At 38.6% G+C, this 26,858-nt stretch overlaps 1 protein-coding gene across 1 annotated transcript in view; it reads left to right on the top strand.

Annotated features, from left to right (window-relative positions):
- Window positions 1–26,858, top strand: part of ATP6V1H (ATPase H+ transporting V1 subunit H) — a 132,089-nt gene that overhangs the window by 94,107 nt on the left and 11,124 nt on the right. Inside the window, exon 13 of the mRNA XM_021688152.1 lies at window positions 5,236–5,349. Coding sequence (XP_021543827.1) covers window positions 5,236–5,349 — 114 coding nt within the window. The remainder of the gene's footprint in view (window positions 1–5,235; window positions 5,350–26,858) is intronic.

Below are 26,858 nucleotides of genomic sequence, written 5' to 3'. Positions count from 1 at the left end.
GTCTTGTGTTAATGATGTTTTGTATTAATATACTAACTGGGAAGATTCTTTTCTCACTGTTTTTTCAAGCATCAGTGATTTTGGACATCTGTATAATCTGAAAGTAATTGGTGTTTCTTTTTTTTTTTTTAAAGATTTTATTTATTTATTTGAGAGAGAATGAGAGAGAGCACATGAGAGGGGGGAGGGTCAGAGGGAGAAGCAGACTCCCTGCCGAGCAGGGAGCCCGATGCGGGACTCGATCCTGGGACTCCAGGATCATGACCTGAGCCGAAGGCAGTCGCTTAACCAACTGAGCCACCCAGGCGCCCAGTAATTGGTGTTTCAATTAAATTTAGAAGACAGGAAATGTCTGTTCATTTTAGAGCATTGAGTTTCAGTGGAGTGGAGATTGTCCATCCCTCTATGAGATCTGTTGGAATCTCTGGAGTTTGAAAATGAAGGCTTAATGAATAAATATAATAATGTAAATTATTAAAAGCAAAATTCTTTAAAATTTACTTGCTGCTGGTATGAGAAGATAGTATAAGGGTCAAGGATTTAAAATGTCAAAAGCACCACTGTATAGAGGGGTAGGCAACACATTTGTTGTGAGGATTACATGAGGTAAAAAATATGAAGTGTTTAGCATTGTGCCTGGCATGTATAAAATGCTGTTGTTGTTGTTGTTATAAATGATATGTGATCTCTGATTTTAAATCCATCATATTTTATACATATGATGGTGGCTTTCTGAGATTATATTTATTCATGTACAGTTAATCCTCATTTTTTATGGATTCTGTATTTGTGAATTTACCTGTTTGTTAAAATTTATAATCCCCAAATTAATATTAACACTTTGGAGATCATTTGTTGACACATGTAGGGCAGAGGAAAGTTTGAGTTGCTGGATACACAACTAAAGTCAAACAAGGCGATGCTCTGCCTTCTTGTCTTAGTTCTTGTACTATAAACTGGTGCCCTTTTTGAGATTTGTTTAGTGCCATTTTTTTGCATATTTGTGCTTTTTCTTGGTGATTTCGCTGTGTAAAATGGCCCCTCAGCATAGTGCTGAAGTGCTGTCTGGTGTTTCTGAGCACAAGAAGGCTGGGATGTACCTTATGGAGGCAGTGCATGTGTTAGATAAAAGCCTCATTCGGTCATGAGTTATAGTGCTGTTGGCTGTGAGTTCATTGTTGATAAATCAACAACAGACATTAAGTTGTCTTTGAACAGAAACATGTAAAACAGGGCTATCTATCGTCGGGTTGATGGGAATGTCACGACTAGAGGCTTGCAGGAATATAATCCTGTATTTCCCCTAGGAGTCTCAGTATTCACTAAATCAGTGTTCCTGGTGACTTTATAGAACACAGCTACCATAAATAATGAGAATCGGCTGTATTTTCCGTGTGTTGGAGGATCCAGATGGGGCCCAATAAATAATTCCCTTCCTACTTGCCTGAATTCCAGACTATTGAGAAACTTGACAAAGGCGGTAACAGTTGGAGGCCAAAATAGAATCTTCCCTGAGAAATTCAATAATAGACAGATGGCCTTCCTATTACTGAACCTGTTAGCCCCAGGTGGCACTGAACCAGTGTGGAAGAGAAAAGAGAGAGTGGATGTGTGTGTGTCATGGATTCCTGCTTGCAAACGCGCCACGCATAGAAGTCCCCTGTCAGGGGAATAGGCACGGGCAGGGGGAGACAGGGGCATTACCTTAACCAGCAGGAGTAGGAAGCCAGCTGTGCCAAACCCCCTAAAGTAACTCATACATACTAATACCAGATTGGTTGGTTGAATAAGAGGTTGTGGTGAAATAAGAATGTCTTTAGATTTGCCCCCTCCCCCCCCCAAAACCCATTTAAAACTTATTCAGGGATGATAATCTTTTCATGCCTTTGGATGAAAACCTAGGTGGGTTACGTTACTTTTCCCCTCACAGCCCTATGGTCATTTTAAATCAGACATTTGGTAGCCCTTCATGCTACTTATTCAAAAGTAGGCCTTCTCTCTTCTTTCTGTGATGCTGTCAGTAGGTGCAGGGCCATAGTCCTTTCTCTTCCTGGCTCCGTTTCCCTGAGCTTACCTACTGTTACCTTAAGTCTTCCTGAGGCTGGTGAATGGAGAAGGAGGAGGTGACAGGGAGAAGCAGGGATTTTCTTACTTGCTGTTATTGATGGCTGCTTTATGTTCTCCCACCTTGGTAGATGTCTGAAGCTGAGAATTTCTCTTGGGAGTACCTTTTTGGGTTCATTAGAAGGACCTCTTCTGGGCCATTCACTGCAGCTCCCCTAGGCTGGGGTGAGCCATTGTGGTGTTTCATCTGGCTCATGGTGCCACTCAAACTCTGTGCACCCCTAGGTTCTGGGAATGTCGGCTGATCCTGACACAGCTCCCTCTACTTTACCGCTCTGGATTACCGTGACCTCTCAGGCTTGGGCCACCGTTAGGCACCAGGCTGCTGTCCTCCCAACTGCAGGAAATGCATGCCTGTCTGTGTGTGTGGTTTCCTTGACATGCCATCACCACCTTTTTCTTTTCTGTAAGGCAGGGACCTACCGTGTGGTCCATCACATTCCACAGAGTACACACGAATCATCCTTCCCCTCCCTGGATCCTTTAATATTTGACATAGAATTCCCCAAGGGGATTAAAAGTTGTTAGAGTTCTTTATAAATTCTGTATATGATGTTCTCTCACAGATCCACTTTAGTGTCTGATATCTATTGATTTGGCATCTCAGTGATACTGACACAGAAGGAGATTTCCATATTATTGTCATCATCCTGTATGTACATGTATACCTATGAGTTTCAGGAGCTCCACAAAATTAACATGATTACGAAGATGTTAGGTAAACTGATATCTAGTTAAATCACCCGCTTAGGCAGATCGATATTTTCTAGTGTGGCAATGGATGATTCTAAGCACATGTGAGAAGGCGGCACATTGTACCTGAATGTTACTCCTGATTTGTATATTTTTCTTTTAAAATTTCTATTCTCCATCATTAATCCCGATTGCCATCCTAGACTACTTAAAACTCTTGAAAGAGTTGATAATGCAAAGTGCAAAGGTGAACAACTGGCAGATAGTGAGTGTTGTGTAAATGTTTGCAATTCTAATTATTTGGGATTCTAGTAATAGTATGCTATAGCAGTTGAGGGAGGGTTATCATTAGGCAGTTTTGCTACAATAAAGGCCTATCTTTTTTGAAGGCTTACTTGTCCTTTAATGATGTCATTTTGACAAAAACTGGATGATAATAGATATTGCTATTAATGTAGTGTATATTAAGAAAATATAATAATCTAGTTAATAGATATTTGATGAGGACTTTCTGTCTTGAGCCCTGGGAACATAGGGTAAGCAACACCATGCATAGTTTGGCCTTCATGGATCTTCTTGTATAATGAGGAAGACAAACTTAATAGTTTAGAAAGTCATTCAGGTGTAAAATTATAACTCAGATGAGTACAAGGAAGGAAAGAGACAGAGTGCCGTGAAAAGGGCATATTTGAGGAATTACTATGGGCAGAGAGAAGACTTCTCTGAGGAAGTGACAATTGAGGCAAGATCTGAAAGATGAATAGAAGTTATCTGCTATATAAAGTGGGATGTTATATGAAGTGGGAAAGCCTCTGGGAGAGAAAATGGCATGTGCCAAGAGCCTGTGGCTGAAGGACCTGAAAGAAGGCCGGGGGAGTCAGAATACAGAGAGCACAGGTATATGACTGTGGCTCCAGGTCAGACTGGGAAGGACCCAGTCAGCCATTGTTTTAAGCAGGGAAATTGATAATTCAGATTTTTGGAAAGTTCGCTTTGAGGAGAATGGATTGAAGGGGAGCAGCCCCTTGTGTCCTCATTACCACCATCACTAGCACCAGTGTCATTATCATTATAGCAGCAGACATGGGCTTGCCGTATTGTAGGGACCTGGGTTTTATGGCCTTTGGTCTTCACGGCAATGCCATAAAGAAGGTGTCCTTGTTCCCCTCATTTGCCAGGAAGGAATTTACTAGGTTAAATGACTTAGTGTAACCTATCCGATAAAGAGCAGAGCTGGTGTTAAAATAATGTTTAAAAGCATAGTACCTGGCACATGACAGGCACTCAACTGATGTTTGGTTATAATTATACTGTACTTTTCCCCCTCAATCCAAGACATTTTTTTTTTTAAAAAAGATGCTTTAAAAATTAAGTATCATCAAAAACTAATGATGTATTTGTATGGTGACTAACATAACATAATAAAATTAAATTAAATTAAACAAATAAAAAAATAAAGTGTAAAAAGGTATACAGATAAAAGCCTCTTTCTCGCTCTTGACCCCCATCCACCCATCCTCGAGACCGTCTGCAACCGCCAAAGGCCCTACTGCGTTATCGCTGACTGTGTGGCGGGAGTGGTGGTGCTCACCAGACGGTGTGGCCTGGAGACTCCACACTGTTGGGCCGGAGTTAAGAGCCTCCACAGCTCTAGCCACAGCCACACCCTTGCAAGGGAACAGAGAACCTCTTCCTATTCATGAAGCAAATCAGTATTTTTGCTTTGCTTTCGCATCTATAACAACTGGATTTTTCAGGGCGTTAGGGGACACAGTGATAGAAAGAAGTGTCAGTTGTCAGTCATCTTGGTGCTCTTGACAGTAGGAATTTTCTCCCCTGTTTCACTGGCCAGGAGGTCATGTGGCATATTGCATCATTATGACGAAGGGCAGGTATCTTATAAATCGTCTTTTTCAGGAAGTTAACATGACTTCTACTAGGTGTTTTTAACCGTGTTCCCTGCTGTCTGCATCTGAGCCTCGCTCACAGCACGGCAACTGGTGGATTTAATACCGATCTGATATTGTTACAGACATTAGGTGGTGTTCAGTATATTGCTTTTACGCAAGCCAGAAATACTGGTAATAAAGTTTTAATACTCAACAACTTAGAAAACTGTACTCTAGAGTACTACAGCAGTCTGTGAGGTATCCAGGTAGATGATACTTGCCTGGATTAGGAAATGAGAATAGCAGCTGGATTCCCCAGTAGGAATTCCAAAGAGAAAATACTTGAATATGTTAAATCTATGATTCAGGAAAAATGATATAAAAAAAGACATGTGTTGGTTTACTCACCTGTATTGTAACTTTTCTCTTTAAAACCCCTTGGCACTTTGGTATATGGGCTCTCTGCTGACTAACAGCGTGAGTTAGCAAGGAATTGCAGCATCTTCACAAAGTGGCTTCTGTTCCACAGGGTCATTGAACAGCTTGGTGGGAAGCAGCTGGTCATGAACCACATGCACCACGAGGACCAGCAGGTTCGCTACAACGCTCTTCTGGCTGTGCAGAAACTCATGGTGCACAACTGGTATGTGCTGGCTTTTTCTTTCCTCTCCCACACTGATCTGCAAGCTCTCACTTGCCCCTTCCAAAAGTTCTCTGATAAATGCACTGATGAATGATAGTTTTTTAAATCAGCAATTTTGATGAAATATCTAGAAATATATTGTAGTAATCGAGAGCAGTGATACCAACTGCACTGATGTTCTCAAAAAATGTATATTCAAAGTACTCATATCAAAAACAATTCCAGAAGTAACTAAAAGGACATTTGTGGCTTAAGGGAATCGTCTTTCTTGGAGTTGAATGGAATCCAGTTGGATTATTGATCAGAGGCTTTACAATTTTGCATGGTTTAACTATTCAGCATATTGTTAACCTGAACAGTTTTTTACCGGTTCATGTGAAAACACTAAAAACTGATTGATCAACTAAGATTCAGCTCTCACGTTTCATTCATTATAGCCTTTTGCCTTTGAAGTAACGGAGGTCATGTTTTTCTCTCATTTGTTTTTATTTTTTGAATAAAAATTATATTGACTTTTTGTACGCACTTAAAACAAGATAAGTTGAAGAGTGACTGTTTAGATGTAACGGTGAGCCTTTTGTGTCCGTGATGGAACAAACCAGAATTCCCTTTGCTGTGGCTCTTTTTCACTGTGGGTTGGTTGGTGAGTGCTTCCAGTGCTCTACTGAACAGTTCACATACCTCTCTGTTCTTCACCATTTGGAAGGATGCTTTGGGGTTGGGCTGTTTTGTTAAGGCGCAGTGAACAAATACACACATTCCTTGTAACTGACAATAACACCACCAGTACTTCCAAAGGAAAGAAATAATGCTGCCTTGGAAGGTGTGCGTTTGAAAGATGTAGGCAGTACGGTATAGGGAACTATCCAGGAGTGCTGCTGTGGCATCATATATGAAATATTATGATGTTGCCACTTAAGCACTTTTGTTCATAAATACTGACATTTATGCATTCTTTCAATAACCACCTTTTGAGCACTTTGTACCCTGTGTGAAATGCTGAGCTGTAGATCTGATGGAAGTAGGTGCAGCTTTACATAGGATGAGTAGAGAAGGCCTCTCTGAGTAGGCCAAAACAGCTGACACTAATGATAAGGAACTAGCCATACAACCCAGGTATTAGGGGTAAGCATTTCAGGTAAAGGGCATGAGAGGGGAAGGGCCATGAAGCTCGGCTTCTTTAAAAGCAATGTCTGGGGACATATTTGGTTGTCCAGAGACCTTGGGGGGTACTGGTGCTACTGGTACAAGTGGGTAGAGGCCAGGGATGCTGCTAAACATCATGCAATGCATGGACAGCCCCCCCACCACAAAGAAGTGTCCTGCCCAGTATGTCGATAGTGCCTGGCTTGAGAGACTCTAATTTGAGGGTGGTATGAGGGCCAGCATGGAACAAGATGGGCAAGGAGAGATTGTCAGGGACCCGATGATGTAGGGTCTTGAGGGCTACCATTTGACTCTTCCTTTTACAAAATGAGTTGAAAGCTATTGAAAGATTTTAAAATGGGAGAATGAGAAGATTTGATACATGTTTTAAAAAGATCTCTGAGGCTACTCTCTGGTGAATGGATTGTACATGGGTAAGTGTGAAAGCAAAGGACCATTTTAGTAGGTTCTCATTGTGGTTGAGAGAAGAGATGGCTAGTGGCTTGGATTAGAACACTGAAAGTTGAGATAACAAGTAGTGGATGAACTTGGATAGATTTCAGAGCTAGTGCTAGCCATACTTCATGGACTGAAAGTGTTTTTACATGTTTTCATATACTCAGTGCAAGAAGAAAGGGATCAAAGCAGAGGGCACTCAGAAATGGTTTTTATCTCTTTTGCAGGAGAAAAAAGCTTTTCAAGGCTGTCAGTAAAAACAGAATACTTGACTCGATTTCTCTCCCTGTTTCATTTTACCATGGGCCACATTTTCAACACAAATGAATTATTTAGTAATTTTGTATCTCTTGGTTTGTTTATGCCTCTTTCTTGAAATTAGTTTAAAGAATATTGGCATTTAGTAGAGTTTGAGGCTGTTGCAGCCAGCAAACTTATATTTGCCTTCTGTGAAACACAATTTTATTTTCCCTTTTTGTTGAAATTAAGGTTGCTGAAGTATAAATCCTGTTCTGTTAATAAGAAAAATTCATTTTAATAGTTCTTTCTCATGAAGGATTTATTGTTGGGTTTAGCTTTTTTTAAAATGTGTATTTCTGATGTGGAAGAAAAGATGGGTATGAGATAAGATGTTAACCTTTTTTCTTTGCTAGTGGAGAAAGTTTTTTGGTTGAGACTTTTTCTTGTCTAAATGATCATGCATTGAAGATGACACATTTGCAATTGGAATATTTTCCTTGAATTTAGGAACTTGATTTAGTTTCTTGGTACATTTTCCAGTGTATGATTACAGAAGAGAAAGTAAATGTCTTTATAGCCAGAAACTGGTTTCTTTGCTCTCTATCACTGACTAGCTGATGAGAGAATATCCTTTTTCCACCTTTCTAATTATGTGCTAGGCTCTTTTAACTTTGTTTTAATTATGATAAATCTCCCTTGATGGAGAAGCTTAATGTCAGTAGTTTCCTATGCTTTCTTTTTAAAAATATTTTCATATGAAGAAAAATTCTGTTGTGACATGTTTGTTTTGACATATACATTTCCATGTCTCTTTGTGCCAGAGAATGAAAATTGCTCAAGCAATTTATTTAAATGTCAGATTAACATGAGATCGAATAGAATGTAATTCGGAAAGTAAATCTTCTGCAAAGTATATCCCCAAATGTAAAAAGGATTTTGAATCCATGTCTTTATGCAGGTATCTAATTTGTCTTCATCAAATCGTGCTGATGGAGACTGCCTTTCTACTTGCCTAAAGTAGACGCTTTCCCCCCACCCCTGAAAATATGGCACTGGTGTCCTAAAGATGTTTATTGATTGAATCTTACAAAATTCTCTTGGAATTGTTTATTTTCACACCAAATACAAACATGAAAACAGAGTTGATTTTGTTTCCTTTTAGCATTTTGTTTGTTTTAATTAAAATGAGTTTTCATAAATGATTTATGTTAGTATTATGTGGTGAAATAAATCAGTTGAACATAATTGAAATATAATCATGGATAAAAGTAGAATGAAAGTCTGCCTGAATGGCAGTAGCAGCTTTTCATGACATTTTTGCATGTTTATCTGTACTCACTGTTTTGCTCGTAGGCCACACTTTCAGATTTCCTGCACACTCTGGATTTTCTTTCACTTTTCTACCCTATGTGATTTTTAGATTTTTTTGATGTTGCATTCCTCCTAAAGCTTCTGTTTATAAGACTAAATAATAATTTTGGATATGGTAAAGTAATATTTTTTACTGCAGGGAATTTTTTTGTTTTAAATATGTTTAAAATTACATTTTAAGTATAAATTGGATACTTATGAAATTATAGAACTGAGCTGTCTACGTATTTGATTTTGATTCTTACTTTAAGGAGTTAAATATTAAATTTTTGGTAATGTAGAGATGGATTTGAGTTTATGTAACAGGGAGTATAGAGTTGTGTATCATGTGAAAATACTTAATTCTTTTTCACAATTTTATGGTTGATTTCAAAATTATCATGAATTGCCGGTCTTAGCATAGCTAGTGTTTCTCCCCTTCTTGGCATCATGTTTACATGGAATGGTGGGATACAAAAAATCTTCACTGATGGTGGGGAGTGGATGGGGGCTGAAATCGAGTTGCAAGGGAGGGAGGGGATGGTCGGCACACACCCATGTTTCCTCAGTTCAGGAAGTCTTGAGCAGGTCAGTCCCACTTACAGCCCTCCTTCTAAATGCTCTTCCCGCACCCGCTGTGCATTCGTGCTGTGCCCCTTGTTCTTTGATTAGTGCTGGATTTTTATATTAATAAATTTGCCAAAATATATAAACATTGACAACCTACTCTAGAGAACTTTTATATATACCCTCAGTTTATACTTTATAATTCAACATCATAAAATGTCATCATTTTTCTCCTACAGAATGATTTTAAATGTAATCAGCCTCTAATTCAGAAGCAACAGTATGTGCATATGGACAGCTCAGGACTTCAGGAAAGAAACACTGAATTTTGTAGGTAGAGGATCTTGTGTAGAATTTTCTATTTGTTTCTAGATTATCTTTCAGTCTTTTTTTTAAAGCAGAATAATAAGCTATAAGAGTGTGGTTCTCTCCAGTTATTTTATGTGTAGGTAAATAATATAACAGAGAACTCACCAAGCCAAGTAGATGAGCGATACTACTTTGTTCTCTGATGTTTATGTCTGCTTAGAATATTAGTTATTCTGTAAGTACATAGCTGTAAATACAGTGATTAAAAGTTACTTATGAACTGAACTGAAGGAAAAAAAACAATGTGCATTAATAATCATGTTACTAAATATTCCATGTGATTTTTAATAAGCATATAACATTTCCAGATTTAACATTTTCCAGAATTAATTTAGAAAATTGTGGCCACCCTTTGGGTGCCTGGAATTTTCCACATTATTCATACAACATTTTTAGTGGAAGAATCTTTGAAAATGTCTTTAGTATCATGTTTATGTATTTTTCAAAAACAAATTAACTCGATTAAAAAATATATCAAAACCAATTGCAAGTAAAGAATTCTTGGTAGACTGTTGTCTCACCATCAAGTTGGTGGCTAAAGTTGCTCCTACTTTGCTAGTTAGAGGTGTTTTGAGGCTGTACTAATTTGTCTGGACACTATGTACCACTTAATTACAATTCATTTGGAGATGCCAGCATAACATAAATCTTAAATTGTACCAGCCTAAATAAACATTTGGAAGAGGTAGATAATGAGCATTTAGGCAGTAAAGAATATAAAACCACTGATGGATAATGGAGTTTCTGTATTTTATAATTAAGTATAAAACCAAATGCAGATTTCACACATAAGTGCATGTGACTAGGTTATCTGTGGATTAAATTCATGTTGTGGTTTTGTTTGATTAGGATTGGCTTTTTAGACACACAGACACCTGATGGGGATTTCGAAGGATCAGTTAAGCATGGACAAAAGAAAAGCCTTGTCTAGTAAGGGGAGTCAGAGAAAAATGAACTAATTTGCTTTGCTTTTAATTGCTTTTTCTCCTTTCTCTTTCAGTGGGTGGGACAGTTACATTTGTGGTCACATGAATATTTCATTTCATGGGCTGTGTGTGTGTTTGTGTGTGTGAAATAATCAAGTAAAGCTCAATAGAATAGAGTATGCTAAAAATTAATTAGATAAAGATTAAGCAAACTATATTTATTCATCTTAGAGATTTAATTAAATTTTTGAATTATTTTCTTAGTTTCGATTTAAATATATCATCCAGATGTTGCCTCTTGATGGGGAACAAAATCTCATGGGTAACAAATGGATTGATAAGTTTTCATCACCACTGAAATTTTGAGGTATAGATGAAAAAAATGATGATAAGCCTGTCATCAAAGACAGCTTTTGATGTAAATATCCTTTAATTACATTTTTATTAAATTTACTTTTTAAAAGAATTATACAGTGATGCATTAGGTACCTACTATATATCTAACCCTCACTGTGAATTAAATAATGTTCCTCACCAGTCCTCACTTGTTATTTTTAAAAATGAATTCAGTAAAAAGCTACCAAAGAGTTAGTATAGGGGCCAGAGGTGTTTAAAAGATCAGGTTTCTTACATATACACAGTATCAGAGTTCTAGAACATTTCCCTGTAATTCTCTGTACCTTCATAAGCTTCTTGCCCCACTTTCCTTAACGGCAGGTATTTGCAGATGCCTGAACAAAAATAGTGTCTTGGATGACAGTTTCCCCTGCCTTGCTAAAGAGCCCAGAAATATCTTATGAGAAAACATTTTAGCATTTGGTTAAACACTGTGCTGTTCTATTTGTATCCAGTTACTTTCCCAATTGAGGGAGTGTTTACTGTTATCTCTGTAATTAATACTCTTGTCTCCAATTTAGGCATGGACAGGCATACTTACTAGATGATTGAATATGTGCTAAAACAGATAGGAAGAAGAAAATAAGGGCATAGCACACAGGTTCAGTGCAGTGTCATGAGGGCTGTGGCAGAAGTATGAGTAGATGTCATAGGCGCTTGGGAACTGTGCCTCATCCTTCCTGGGCCTTCAAAAGGGAAGTTTTCCTGAGGAGGCGATGAACGGGCTAAGTCTTAAGGATCAAGAAGGAGTTAGTTGGTGAAGATGAGGGTAGAGTGTAGGGAGGACTTCTGGGCAGAGTCATTGTGTCAGCATGCTGCATGTGGGAAGCCCCAGAGGTGTCACCAGAACGAAATCGGGAGCCTGGGAGTGGCTGAACTGTCGCTAAAAGGTCACCTTTGATGTCATGTGCCGTGCCTTAGTATTTCAGGAAGATTTAACACAACCACACTAATCTGAAGACCAATTTTATTTCTTCTATGATTTTTTTTTTTTTGTTATGTCAGGGACTTATCTTTCTCCTGTAACGTGAACTGTACTTGTTGGCAAGTCCAGAGCTGATACAGCTGCTCAGCGAGCGAGCGAGCGAGGTCATAGAAGAGCCAGGATTGTTCAGCTTCCTGCTCCCCTATCCCTTGGATGTAGTTTTCACCCTCCTGGTTGCAAAGGAGAAGGGAAAGATGAAAAAAAAGTTAAACGTTTTAATTAGAAAGAATTTAAACTAATGAAAGTTTGCAGGAACAGTACAATGGACCGGTGCTTGTTTCCTCTGGATTCGCCACTTGTTGACATTTTGCTGCATCTGTATGTTCTCTTTCTTTCTCTGTCTCTGTCTCCCTGTCTCTCTGAAGTATTTGAGACTTAAGTGGCAGCCATTATGACCTTTAGCCCTAAATGCTTCACACATAAGTCCTGGGACCTGGGTTTCTTATATCACCATAGCACAATGATGTGCTCCTTAATCTATAGCTCATATTCACATTTCCTTGTCTATTGTTTGTACTGTTGTCTGTAGCAAATACGTTTTGTCCAGTCCAGGAGCATACATTGCATTTAGTTATCCTGTCTCTTTAGTCTCATTTAAATAGAACAGTTCTTTGGTGTTTGTCTTTTTTAGCATCGATATTTTTAAAGACTACAGGCCAGTTGTTTTATAGAATGTCCCTCAATTTCAGTTTGCCTGATGTTTCTTCCTGACTACCTTTAGGGTATGCATTTTTGGCAGGAACACCACAGAGGTGATATTATGTTCTTCTTAGTGTTTTTATCAGGAAGCTCTCGAGTCAGTTTACCCATATTATTGGTACTGTTAACTTCCACCTGCTTAAAGGGGTATAAGGTTTCTCTACTGTAATGAGCTTTTTTCCCCTTTGTAATTAGTAAGTAATCTTTGGGGAAGTACTTGCAGACTGTAAATACTGGTTGTGTTTCCCAACAAACTTTCACTCATTTTTTAGCATCCAATGGTGCTTCTTGCAAGAGTCAGTTATTACTGTCATAATTGCAAAATGCCTTTTGGGATTTTATTTTTTATAGGTGTAATGTAATGCCTTTGGAGTCAGCAGTCTGTATTCATCAGTGTGTAGGACACTGAACCTGGAGAAGAGATAATATAACAATCAGTGAAGGATCTTGTATGGGTTGTGCTGGGACACTGGAGGAGCCGGAGAGAATGACCAGGCACTTGACATTCCAGAACTTAGCTCTCCTGAGCCAGGAATTATTTTGTCTTCTATCTAGTGCTTCTTTCCTTCTAGCACCTGAGTACTTGAGAAGTTTCCCTTCAGGTAGTGATCTTGAGAGAAATGTGACTCGATATCGGCTTCCTTTCTTAGTTATTATTTTCTGAAAATGACATTATATCTCTGATCTCTTCAGGAGTGTTTTTATGATAGACTATATAAAGCTATTCAAAAAACATTTCCTAACCATGCCTTTCATCAGACATTAGTAGTAGAGGTTTTATTTGGCACACCAACGTGATGTGTTGTTTTAATGTATTAAAACATTTACACAGTTTTAAGAAAGTTTAATCCTAAGGTATTTAGATGACAGCAGACATCTCTTTTCTTCAGACATATTAGACATATAAATGAATGAGATGTCTTATTTGGTAAGGTGGTTATATGTTGATGGTTAGTGTGTTAGTAATGTTTTGAGATGTAATGTTTCGAGCATAATTTTGAGACTGCTTTTTCATTTGTCTGATTTTGTTTTGCCTACATAAGAGAATTGTGTGTGTAGATGTATTACATATACCTATTTTGTAAGATATTTTTTGTATATTCTGCATGTTCAGAATCAAGTGTATCCAGTTTATGTTTTGACATCCTACAGCAATTTTGCTATTTTTCTTGTTATTTTAAGTAAGAATATGTGTTCTAATTTGTTAACTTACATTTCTGATAAAATTGAAGGGTGGTAAACATTTATTCTTAGATGACAATAAAAAATCTTTGCAGTGTTTTTGTAGATTGCCAATAAAAGCCACATGTTTAAATAGAAGCTGCACAAGAAATAATATAAATGATAAAATTATAGAAACAAATTAGCCACTGGAAGGTTCTGCAAGAGTAAAACAGGAATGTGATTGGTTCTAGTATACTAGTGAAAGAGTACCTTTGGAAACTACAATCTGAACTTCTGTGTATGTGTGCTTTACTTCACCAGGAATGGTTTGTTTGCAAGAAACAAAAACCTACGCAAGTTAGCTTAAATATAAGAAACTCTATTAGATGGATGTCAGAGTAGCTCACGGAATCCAACAGTAGGTGAAGTCACACAGTTTCACTGAAACTGGGAACCAGAAACCCATGGGAAGCAAGGCAGCAACTTTTTCCACCTCCCTTTCCTTCTGGCCACATGGGTTGTAGCATCTGTAGCCCATCTGCTTTGTTATTTTCTGTAAGCTGGCTTTTCTGCCCAAGGTCCTGTCAGGCTTTCTCCATGGTTGCAGGCTAACCCTCAGTATCTTCATGATTGTCTACTTGAGCTTTCTACAGTGCACTGACTCAGTTTGGGTATGCCCTTCCCGATTCCCTGCTTCCTGCTGGGCCTGTTCCTTGGTCATTTGTCTCCTGTACCTGATGAAGGGGGTGGGGAATAGGATTTGAATGGCAGTGAGGAGCTGATTTTTTTGGGTCCACGAATTTGATGTGCCTGTATTATATCCAAGGAGAAATCCATAGGTTTGGAGTTCCAGAGCAAGATGTGAGCTAGAGTTTATAGAGCTAAAGCAGTCATTAGAGGATGGAAGTCATGGCAGTAGATGAGATTACCCCAAAACATGTGTAGAGTGGGTCTCTTCCTCCAGGAGGTATTTGGATTAACTCCCTGAAATTGTATGCAAAAGCCTGTGTATAAATATTTTCTGTGGTCAGGGTCCATGCTTTTCCTCAAATTTGCAAAGGGGTCTGGCATCAAAAGGAGCCTAAGAACCACTGCTAGAGACTGAGACAAAAGTATTAAGGGGTCGACAGAAGAGGAGTAGATTTTACACAAGGAGGGTGGGGGTGGGTGAAAGACTGACTGATGCTAATGAGAAATGGCCACAAAATTAGGAGAAAACCAGGAACATATGCTGCTAGGGAAGCAGAAGAAAGAGTATATTTCAAGCAGGATTGAGTTCAGTGGTAGGCAGTGTAAAACACTGCCAAGGGGACCAGGAAAAGGGGGAATGAACATGCACCTTGGATATGGCAGCAAGAACACCATTGGTGCCCTGGGCCAGAGCGCTTGGTGGCCACGAGCAGGCAGATTGCCCGAGAGATGGTGAAGAAGTAAAGCAAGTCACTGTGGTCATTCCTTCTAGAAGCTTCATTAGGAGATGGAGGAGGAAGGACAGTGCTTTGTGGGGGGCCTGAGGTAGACAATGGATGTTTGCTGTCATCACCTGTTTGTTTTAGTATAAGAAATGTTTAAATGTAATCAGGGGGAGTTAGAGTGGGAGAAATTGATAAAGGGAAGGCCCTGAAGAGGCAGGATGGGGTTGTTACTTGGAAAGGTAATTCAGTGGGGATTGTCTACTATTAACTGTGTAGACAAACCTCCCTGCCAGTACCTCTTCTCTTGGTGAGATTAAAACTCTTGTCTGAACCAATTTAGCAAATAAATATTTACTGAAATGAATTGGTAAATTGGGGAGGGTAGGTGTCAAATTTGTGCCAAGTACATGTTTTCCTCATAGCTAAAGATTTAACTTTTTATGTTCCAGACTTTTTATTTGAAGGTGGGGTTAGGTAGTGATTAGGAAGCAACACAATTCTTTAAAAGCATTCAGAGTATTTCCCACTCTTACCAGTTATTGGGTGTGCTATCTAGATAATGGAGGTGGAGTGGAACAGTCCTATTCCAAACTGTGAGAGAGAAGAGACTTAACATTCTTGAGGCAGTAGCCAGGGACATACATGGTCTTTTCTAGTCTTCACACATCTCTGCAAGATGGACATTCCTGTTCTCAGTTTTACAGATATGAAGTCCAGTGCATAAGGATGGTTTAAGTGATTGCCCAGGTTCTCTCATTTATGGAGTTAGATTTGAACATGCATCCATATAATTCCAGATTCCAGGTTTGTTATCACTGTCGTGCTACTGAATAAAGCATACTGGGGGGCCTAATGAGTGTACACTTTCCCATTACACCTACACAGTAAGACACTTCTTAACAAGACACTTAACAGGGCTTTGCTTTGGTGTACAGGTGACATTGGTGTACCACTAGCCCACCTTCTGTCTCCTCTCTCCCTGTTTTCATTGTCAGTGGCAGTGACAATCAACATTGTCAGTATCGATCATCCTCTCCCCCCGCCCCAACCGCCCTCCAAGTCCTTGCTCTGTATCCACTGCCGCAACCAGGTCTGTTCTCTGACTGATTTAATTACAGCAATTTCTTCATTCCTTTTGTTCCTTCCACACTCTGGCTTTTGTGCAGAAAGGCTGGCAGTGTGTAGATCTTGCCCAGCAATCAGACGCTCCTTTCCTACACACAGGAACTCATGGATCGGCCCCAGTAGGTTGATTGCCTGGCCTTCCTTCTTTTTGCTTCATTTGATCACTATCTGCGGCTCCTGGCTCTTTGTTGATGAAGAGATGGCTTGTCATGCTCATTTCCTGACTTGGTTTGGGTTTAGGGTGATGATTCTGTTGCCACTTCAAGGGAAAGTGACTTACCTCCAAGGTTGAAGAAAGTGACTTCTAAGGAAGACTTAACTCTGCCTGACTCCTAAGCCCCAAGTCAAGCATCTTCCCAGATCTTTGTAGGAGTAGACCGAATATGGGTTATAAATATTTTAGTAAGGTAAATATAGCTCTTATCACAGCCTTCAAATTTTAGAGCTTAAATTAATACTGTTTGCTTCTTTTTGGGTATCTTGGCTTTTTAAGTCATATGGGTTTTCTCTTTTGGTTAATCATTTTGCTTCTTATGCCCATTTAATGGTAATGTCAAGAAAATTACATAACTTAAATAGAGTAGTTAAAAAACCTATATTAGGGGCGCCTGGGTGGCTCAGTCGTTAAGCGTCCGCCTTCCGCTCAGGTCATGATCCCAGGGTCCTGGGATCGAGCCCTGCATTGGACTCCCTCCTCGGTGGGAAGCCTGCTTCTCCCTCTCCCACTCCCCCTGCTTGTGTTCCCTCTTTCGCTGTGTCTCTCTGTCTGTCAAATAAATAAATAAAATCATAAAAAAAACCCCAAAAACCTGTATTAAACCTATATTTTAAATATCCATTAAAAGTTTTTTTTTTTTAAACTTGGCCATTTCAAGACCTGCTTTTCTTCCCCCAAGTAACTGTATGGGTTTTATTATTTATCAGCATACGTCTTCCTTCCTTCCTTCCTTCCTAGAGAGTGCGCACATAAGCAGGGGGACGGGCAGAGGGAGAGTGAGAGAATCCCAAGGAAGCTTCATGTCTAGCGCGGAGCCCGACACGGGGCTCGATCTCATGACCCTGAGATCATGACCTTAGCCGAAATCAAGAGTCAGATGCCCAACCAGCTGAGCTGCCTAGGCGCCCCTATTAGCATACATTTTTGAAACACCTTTTTATCATTTATAGTCTCTTTGAAGTAACGTTTCTCATTCTTGTTATTTTTTTAATGCTTGAGGATTTCAAGAATACAGAAATTATTTGTTGGGTAATAGCAGAACATGTTAGTTGTTTGGGCCTTTGTTCCCTAAATAATATTCTGAAGTTCCTCTAGGTATCATGGTAGAATAGTATCTATTTACTATTTGGTAGCCATGATTTACTTTAACCTTGTTGATTTGTTAGCTCTGTAGAAATAAAAAAATTTAAGTACCTTGGATTTAAAATATTAAATATATTAAATATATATTTACTTTTAAAAATTGGGACTGTAAGAATAGACATTTTATATTGTGACAAATAGAGACCAGTTAGTTTCCTGAAATAAATTTTTAAGTTGAAGCTTAAGAACAAAAAAATGGAGCTCCCAATTTGGAGAAAATTGCTAGGAGAAATTATTTTACCTTAATATCATGTTAAGTTAGGGTAAGTATAATATATTATAGACATGTAGGTTGATTATTAAATATAAAAGCAAATGTAGGGATGCTTGGGAGGCTCAGTCAAAGCATCTGACTCTTGATTTCAGCTCAGGTCATGATCTCAGGGTCATTAGATCGAGCCCAGAGTTAGGCTCTGCACTCAGCGGGGGGTCTGCTTGAGATTCTCTCTCTCTCTCCTTCTCCCTCTGCCACTTCCCACTGCGCCCCTCCCTCTCAGATCTTTAAAATCAACTAATAAATAAAAGCAAATGTATAGGTTTGTCCGTAGAACAGAATAATTACTACCAAAAGTATTCTCATTTGTGGCATAGCACTAGAAAATAGTTTGCTATTAGAGTAGCTGCTGTTTTTTTACTTGAATGATTTTTGGCACAGTCTTGAATATAAGTTCTGGTCTAAAATGTTTAAAACAAAGAATTTTGATTTCCTGTACATTTTACTAATGAAAAGTTTCACTTTGTGTTTTCTCCACTAAATGATTTATCAGTGGTTAATGCTCTTCAGACCAAGTTGTTCATAATGTCATGTTTTTAGAAACATCATTAATATTCAACTTGAAACCTAGAGCTCTTCCCAAAGAATAATATAAAAGCAAGTCATCACATTCTGGCATTTTTTTCCAGCTATTTTTGCTTGATTTCTGCTCTCCTGTCTCTTTGCTTAACCAATCTTGAATAATGTGCTAGTTTCTCAGTTGGGATAGATGATAGTATTATATGGTCATAATTTGCTGACTATTTTCTGTGATGCTTAAGGTTCTCTATCTTGTTTGTTGTTGTACCTTATTTTGTTAGTTCTGGCTTGACATCTCAGTCAGCCTTTGTGCTCATCTCTGCATGGGTGAGAATTAGAACAGGCAACACATAAATGATGAGCTAACAGGTGGAAATGGTGTCAAAGACTGCCACATATTGAAGCAGAACCCTGAGGAAAATGTCAGAATTCAGTATTTGGAAAAAATCTGAGTTCTGCCATCTGTCTGGATTTATTTAAGTTTGCAGGCAAACTGTTATCTTAGCATATTTTACATGCCAGGTTAATTGATCTAGTCGCATACACTTGTGTTAAAGCCAATGTGTGTCTAGTATAGATACTCATATTTTAATTCAAGAGGAGAAATAATGGGAAGGATAAGTTAAGCTAATGATATAACAGAGAGCCCAAAATAACAGTAGTTGAAACACGACAGATGTTTGTTCTAAACTGTCTCTCATGAAATGATGGGGCTAGGCAGTCCAGAACTGTTAGTGCAGAGGGATCTGGGCTTCTTCCAGCCCAGCATGCTGCCATTCCTGGGGTATGGCCCTCATCTTCATGGCTGTGGGTGATGGTGGATGGGCCTGGCAACTGGGAGACTCCTAGAATTTGCCCCCCCAACACTTCTCCTTATACTTCTTGGCCAGTACTCAGTCATGTGGCTGCAAAGGAACTGGAAAATGCAGGCTTCACTAAAGTAACATGTCCTACAAGTTCATTGGTTCTATTTTTAAGAAGGAGAGAAAAAGGATACTGGAGAACAAGAAGTTTACTCCCAGAAGTTAAATCTGCTTATATAATCTTATGTATTAAAATGATAAATATGTGCTTTGATTTTGATTATTAGGTTTTGGGACCCATATGACCTCCCTCCATTGGCATAGATAATTGAGGAAGCTGTGATTATGTTTGGGGTTCATGTTCTTTTAAAATCCCTTCTTCCTTTTAAGAGTTTTAGAAAAATTATTTGTAATCCCTTGAAAGTTAATATTTGGTAATCCTTACAGTAATAGACATTGCCAAAACTTACGATTTGATGTTTGAAATGTTTATGAAATTAAAGGGTGGTTCAACATTCGCAAATCAATCAATGTGATAGAACACAATAAGAGGAGGGAGAAGAACCATATGGTCCTCTCAACTGATGCAGAAAAAGCATTTGACAGAATACAACATCCTTTCCTGATTAAAACTCTCCAGAGTATAGGGATAGAGGGAACATTCCTCAAGCTCTTAAAATCCATCTATGAAAAACTCACAGCGAATATCCTCCTCAATGGGGAAAAGCTGAGAGCCTTTCCCTTAAGATCAGGAACACGTCAAGGGTGCCCACTCTCACCACTGTTGTTCAACATAGTACTAGAAGTCCTAGCAACAGCAATCAGACAACAAAAAGAAATAAAAGGTATTCAAATTGGCAAAGAAGAAGTCAAACTCTCTCTTTTCGCAGACGACATGATACTTTATGTGGAAAACCCAAAAGACTCCACCCCCAAATTACTAGAACTCATCCAGCAATTCAGTAATGTGGCAGGATACAAAATCAATGCACAGAAATCAGTTGCTTTCTTATACACTAACAACACAACTGTAGAAAGAGAAATTAAAGAAATGATTCCATTTACAATAGCACCAAAAACCATAAGATGCCTCGGAATAAACCTAACCAAAGAGGTAAAGGATCTGTACTCTAGGAACTACAAAACACTCATGAAAGAAATTGAAGAAGACACAAAAAGATGGAAAAATATTCCATGCTCATGGATCTGAAGAATAAACATTGTTAAAATGTCTATGCTACCCAGAGCAATCTATACCTTCAGTGCCATCCCGATCAAAATTCCAATGACATTTTTCAAAGTGCTGGAACAAACAATCCTAAAATTTGTATGGAATCAGAAAAGACCCCGAACCGCCAAGGAAATGCTGAAAAAGAAAAAGCTGGGGGCATCACGTTGCCCGATTTCAAGCTATATTACAAAGCTATGATCACCAAGACAGCATGGTGCTGGCACAAAAACAGACATAAAGACCAATGGAACAGAATAGAGAACCCAGATATGGACCCTCAACTCTATGGTCAAATAATCTTTGACAAAGCAGGAAAAAACATGCAATGGAAAAAAGACAGTCTCTTCAATAAATGGTGCTGGGAAAATTGGACAGCCACATGCAGAAGAATGAAACTCGACCATTCTCTAACACCACTCACAAAGATAAACTCAAAGTGGATGAAAGACCTCAATGTGAGACAGGAATCCATCAAAATCCTAGAGGAGAACATAGGCAGTAACCTCTTTGACATCGGCCACAGCAACTTCTTTCAAGATACATCTCCAAAAGCTAGTGAAACAAAAGCAAAAATGAACTTTTGGGACTTCATCAAGATAAAAAGCTTCTGCACAGCAAAGGAAACAGCAAAACAAAGAGGCAACCCACAGAATGGCAGAAGATATTTGCAAATGACACTACAGATAAAGGGCTGGTATCCAAGATCTATAAAGAACTTCTCAAACTCAACACCCAAAAAACAAATAAGTCAAAAAGTGGGCAGAAGAGATGAACAGACACTTCTCTGAAGAAGACATACAAATGGCTAACAGACATATGAAAAAATGTTCATCGTCATTACCCATCAGGGAGATCCAAATCAAAACCACACTGAGATACCACCTTACACCAGTTAGAATGGCAAAAATGGACAGGGAAAGAAATAACAAATGTTGGAGAGGTTGTGGAGAAAGGGGAACCCTCTTACACTGTTGGTGGGAATGCAAGTTGGTACAGCCACTTTGGAAAACAGTGTGGAGGTGCCTCAAAAATTTAAAAATAGAGCTACCCTATGACCCAGCAATTGCACTACTGGGTATTTACCCCAAAGACACAGATGTAGTGAAAAGAAAGGCCATATGCACCCCAATGTTCATAGCAGCAATGTCCGCAATAGCCAAACTGTGGAAAGAGCCGAGATGCCCTTCAACAGATGAATGGATAAAGAAGATGTGGTCCATATATACAATGGACTATTACTCAGCCATCAGAAAAGATGAATACCCAACTTTTACACCAACATGGATGGGACTGGAGGAGATTATGCTAAGCGAAATAAGTCAAGCAGAGAAAGTCAAGTATCATATGGTTTCACTTATTTGTGGAACATAAGGAATAGCATGGAGGACATTAGGAGAAGGAAGGGAAAAATGGGGGGGGAATTGGAGGGAGAGATGAACCATGAGAGATTATGGACCTGAGAAACAAACGGGGTTCTAGAGGGGAGAAGGGATTGGTTACCCCGGTGATGGGTATTAAGGAGGGCACGTATTGCATGGAGCACTGGGTGTTATATGAAACAATGGATCGTGGATCACTACATCAAAAACTAATGATGTATGGTGACTAACATAATACAATAAAATTAAAATCTACAAAAAAAAATGTTTATGAAATTAAAACCACTTAAGTAGTTATACTACTACTACTGATTTATTAGCTGAAAAAATAGCTAGTTCTAGATTTTATTTAAATGAAATTCATTTTACTTTAATTCGATAGCTAGTTTTTGACAGAGAAGGTTGATGATGATAATTGGTAGCTCCATTAATCTTGTACTTAAAAAATTTATATTGGACTTCCGAATTTGAAGAAGCCTAACTTTACTGGTTATTTTTCAGGGGAAAGTTAGACTGTTCATTGAACAGTAATATAATGCCACTCCTGTGGGGAGTGTGACAAGCACATGCTTCATTGTGGGGAAAGGCTGTGTGGCCATGTGGAGAGTGGGCCTAGTCCAGGCCTGGGAGGGTCCTGGGCAGAAGGGATATAGGAGCTCTTGGTAGATTAGGAGGTGGTAGCTAGTGAAGGGGGAGGGGGAGAGCAGGGTGTGTGTGGGGGGGATTCCAGGGAGAGAGTTATGTATGCACATACATCAAGGTCAGAGAGATGCTGACCCATTTGGGGGAATTTCCACTGGTTCCAGACAGCTGGAGTCTGGTTATGAAGCTGAAAATATAGTTGGAGATACAGTAGTGGCCAGATCATGAAAAACAATCTTTGCTGTGCTAGGTTTGAACTCTTCTCTGAAGATTGTGGAAAACTACAGAGGTTAGTAAAAATAATCACAGTGTCATTTTAGAAAGACCGTTTTAGAGACAGTGAGGGGCTGGTGGAATTGGAGGGGTAAGTCTGGAGGGAAAAACACCAGTAAGGAGACTACAGTTTCAAGCCAGGCAGTGGATAATGAGGATGTTCATTTAGTAAGGCAGGGTCAGGCGTTGGAGAGAATAGACTCTATAAAACCTGGAGATAAGTTGGATGTGGGGGAAAAAGTGGGAGTTGACCAGTGACTCTCAAGGTTTATAGTTGATATTCTTAATTATGAAACAGAATCAGACAAGCAACAAAAAACCTCTTATCTCCTTGCATGTTCTATTCCAAATTTGCATAATCTACTTTATTCTCTAAATAGCTCTGAGATTCATTTCAGGTGATTATAAATTCATATTGGAGGAACAACTGGCCCACATGTTTTGGTTTATTTTAGTTTTTGCATATATTGCGGGGAAATGCTTCTCTAAAGAATAATTCTGTAGGCTTAGAGGCTCTTTTAAGCTTAATTATAAAGCTAATTTAATACACTATCCACTACGTATCATTAAAACGTTGAACTTGCCTCCTAAAATATTGTTTCTTTACTGTGGATTTAGTTGAGCCTTCTTAAGTTATAAGCAGACTCTAATTTAAAATAATTTCAAATTTTGAGCATTCTGCTAGTAATGAACTGGTTTAGATTATGAAGTATTTGGTAGGTTTAATTGCTGGCATCTTTGTCTCAGCTGGTGTTTTAGAACATTTTCTTGTTAGGAGAAAAAGGCATTCTTTTTCAGGTTCTAACTTCCCTGTAGGATTCGTCAGCTGTTTTCACTCAACAGTTACTGACCTCTTAGAGTATGCCAGGCACTGACCTAATACTCAAAGAAGATAAATTGACACTCTCTCTACTGTCATGTACTTAAAAGTCCTAACATTCTAAATATAATTCAAGAAAAAAAGTCTATAGTAAGTCTAAAATATGGACTTTGCTTACATACTATTTTGATAGCTAATATAAAATAAACTTTCTTCTTAAAAGTCCTTGTAACAACACAGACATTTCTCCCATATTGCATGGTGCATAACTAGATTTGTATGTACTAGGGTCATTTAGGGTGTATAGTCTGCATTGCACAGATTACTTTTGGTTATAACCACGTGCTAATTAGGAACCAGCATTTAAAAGGAAAAGGAAGGACTTCTGGTTTCTGGTTCTGCATGTAGGGAGCTTGGAAGTTGCCACTCCATCCTAACAAGTAAAAAGCTGAACAGACTGAAAAATCAACAACTCTTCTTGGATACATAAGAGAGGGGAAGACGTAGGGCTAGCAGCAGCTGTCAAGATTGGAGAGACAGATGGGTAACATACAGAGAGTTTAGGCATACTGGAGCAGACCCATAAGCAGAAACCAGTGAGGGAACCAGTACCTGGGTTGAAAAGCCTGAACTGTGCTGAATTTCAGGAGGCTCACTGTGGGCAGGTCTGAGAGTTAAAAACTCCAGGGGGACCCAATCATAGTGGGTCCTTACCATACAGTGAGATTATCTCCAGAAGGTAGACCAAGTTCCCACAGTAAATATCTGAGAAAAATCCCCTCAGCCTTCTGGCAGGAGCAGGGGAAAGGGAACCATCTTGAAATATGCCAGAGTACCCCGTTTTTCTTAACAAAGCCTATTCTCAGGGGAAACTGGCTAACTAGAGCCTTACCTGCTGGGATATTATCAGAGTCTGTCTGGCCTGGGGAAGGGAAATAACCAGCTTTTGCTCACTCTAGCCATCCTGTCCCACCCAAGTGGAGAGAAAACCCCCCGAGAAACCCTTGTGAAATTCACAGTCCAGAGGCCATGGCTCACTGAAAGACCAAGACCTAATCACAGGATGATAGAATGCTTCCCCTCCCTCCATCTCACCACCACATTACTGAAGGTTTATTTATAGCAGTTCTTTTTACCTAGTACATCATGTTCAACTATCAAGAAAATATTACAAGGCATACCAAAAGGCAAGAAGCACAATTTGGAGAGACAAATAAGTATCAGAACCAGCTATGGTGGTGATGTTGGAATTATCAGACGGGGGATTTTAAACAACTATGATTACTATGCTAAGAACTCTAATGGATAAAGTAAACACCATGCAAGAACAGGTGAACAATGTAAGCAGGGAGATAGAAGTCCTAAGAAAGAACCACAAAGAAATGCTGTAGTTAAAAAACACTGTAATAGAAGTGAAGAATGCCTTTCATGGGCTTATTAATGTACCGGACATAGCTGAGGAGAGAATCTCTGAGCTAGAAGAAATATCAGTAGAAACCTCCAAAACCCAAAAGCAAAGAGAACAAAGACTGAAAGAACCAGAATAACCAAGGGCTGTGGGACATCTACAAAGGTATAAAATACATGTAATGGGAATGCCAGAAGGGGAAGAAAGAGAGAAAGGAACAGAAGAAATACTTGAAACAGTAATGACTGAGAAGCTCCCCCAAATTAATCGCAGACACCAAACCATGGATCCAGGAAGCTCAGAGAACAGTAGGCAGAATAAATGCCAAAAGCCTACACTGAGGCATATAATTTTCAAAGTACAGAAAATCAAAGTCAAAGAAAATAATCCTGAAAGAAGCCAGAGCAAAACAAAACAACAACAAAAAACCCCAAAAACCAACACCTTACCTATAGAGGAACAAAAGTAATCACATCCGACTTCTCAGAAACCATGCAAGCAAGAAGAGAGTGGAGTGTAATATTTGAAGTGTTGAGAGAAAAACCCCACCACCTTAGAATTCTGTATTCTGCAAAATTATCCTTCAGAAGTAAAGGAGAAATAAAGATTTTCTCAGACAGACAAAAATTGACGGCATTTCTTGCTAGTAGATCTTCCCTGCAAGGAATATGGAAAGAAATTTTTTAGAGAGAAGGAAAATATTAGAGGTCAGAAACTCAGATCTACACAGAGAAAGGAAGAACATCAAAGAAGGAATAACTAAAGGTAAAATAAAAACTTTTCTTCTTAATTGATGTAACAGCAGTTTGTTCAGAATACTAATAGTAACGCTGTATTTGATTATGCTTGTGTGTGTATGCTTATGTACCCTTATACATAAGTGAAATAGATGACAGCAATGTTCTCACACTACCCATGAAGTGGTATAGTGTAGACATGGAAGAATTGTAAATGTATGTTTCTAACTCTAGGGCAGCCATTAAAAAAGTAAAAAAAGAAATATAACTGATATGCTAAGAAAGGAAAGTGGAACCATACAAAATGTTCAGTTAAAGCCACAAAAGGAAAAAAAAAAAAAAAAGAGTGGAAGACAAAACTAGGAGCAAAAAACCAAGGGCAACAAATAGAAAACATTAATGAATATGGTAGATACTAATCAGCTATCTCAGTGGAGATACTTTGAATGAGCACTTTGAATGTCAGTGGTCTAACTGTACAAATTGAAAGAGATCGTCAGAGTGGATCAAAAAATATGACACAACTGTGTATTGTCTATAAGAAATCCACTTTAAATATAAAGGCATATAGATTAAAAGTAAATAGATGGAGAAAAATATACAATGCTAACAGTAATCAAAAGAAAGTAGGAGCAGGGATATTGGTTTCAGACAAAGCAGACTTCAAATTAAGGAAAGCTTATCAGGGATGAAGGGCTTTGATAAAGGGGTCAGTTCTCCAAGAAGATATTGTAATTGTTAACATGTATACACCTAACAACAGCATCAAACTATGTGAGACAAAAACTGATAGAGCTATAAGGAAAAATAGATGAATTTTACATTTATAGTTGGAGACTTCAACATCCATCTCTCAGAAAATGGACAGATCCAGCAGGCAGAAAATAAGTAAGGAAATAGTTAAACTCAACAACACTGTCAGTCAACTGGATATAATGGATATCTGTAGACTACTTCAGCCACCACCAACAGAATACACATTTCTCTCAAGTTCATGGAACATTCATCAAGACCACATTCTGGGACATAAAACCCACCTTAACAAATTGAAAAGACTAGAAATCATTCAGTGGCTGTTTTCAGACTACGGTGGAGTTAAACTAGAAATCAGTAAAAGAAAGATAACTGGAAAATCCCCAAATATGTGGGGATTAAACAACATACTTCTAAAATACTGCATGGTCAAAGAAGAAATCACAAGAGAAATTAAAAAAATATTTTCAAC

The sequence above is a fragment of the Neomonachus schauinslandi genome, chromosome 4 (genome assembly GCF_002201575.2).
Source record: "Neomonachus schauinslandi chromosome 4, ASM220157v2, whole genome shotgun sequence".
Classification (NCBI taxonomy): Eukaryota; Metazoa; Chordata; class Mammalia; order Carnivora; family Phocidae; genus Neomonachus; species Neomonachus schauinslandi.
This window is presented reverse-complemented; position numbering and strand designations above follow the sequence as displayed.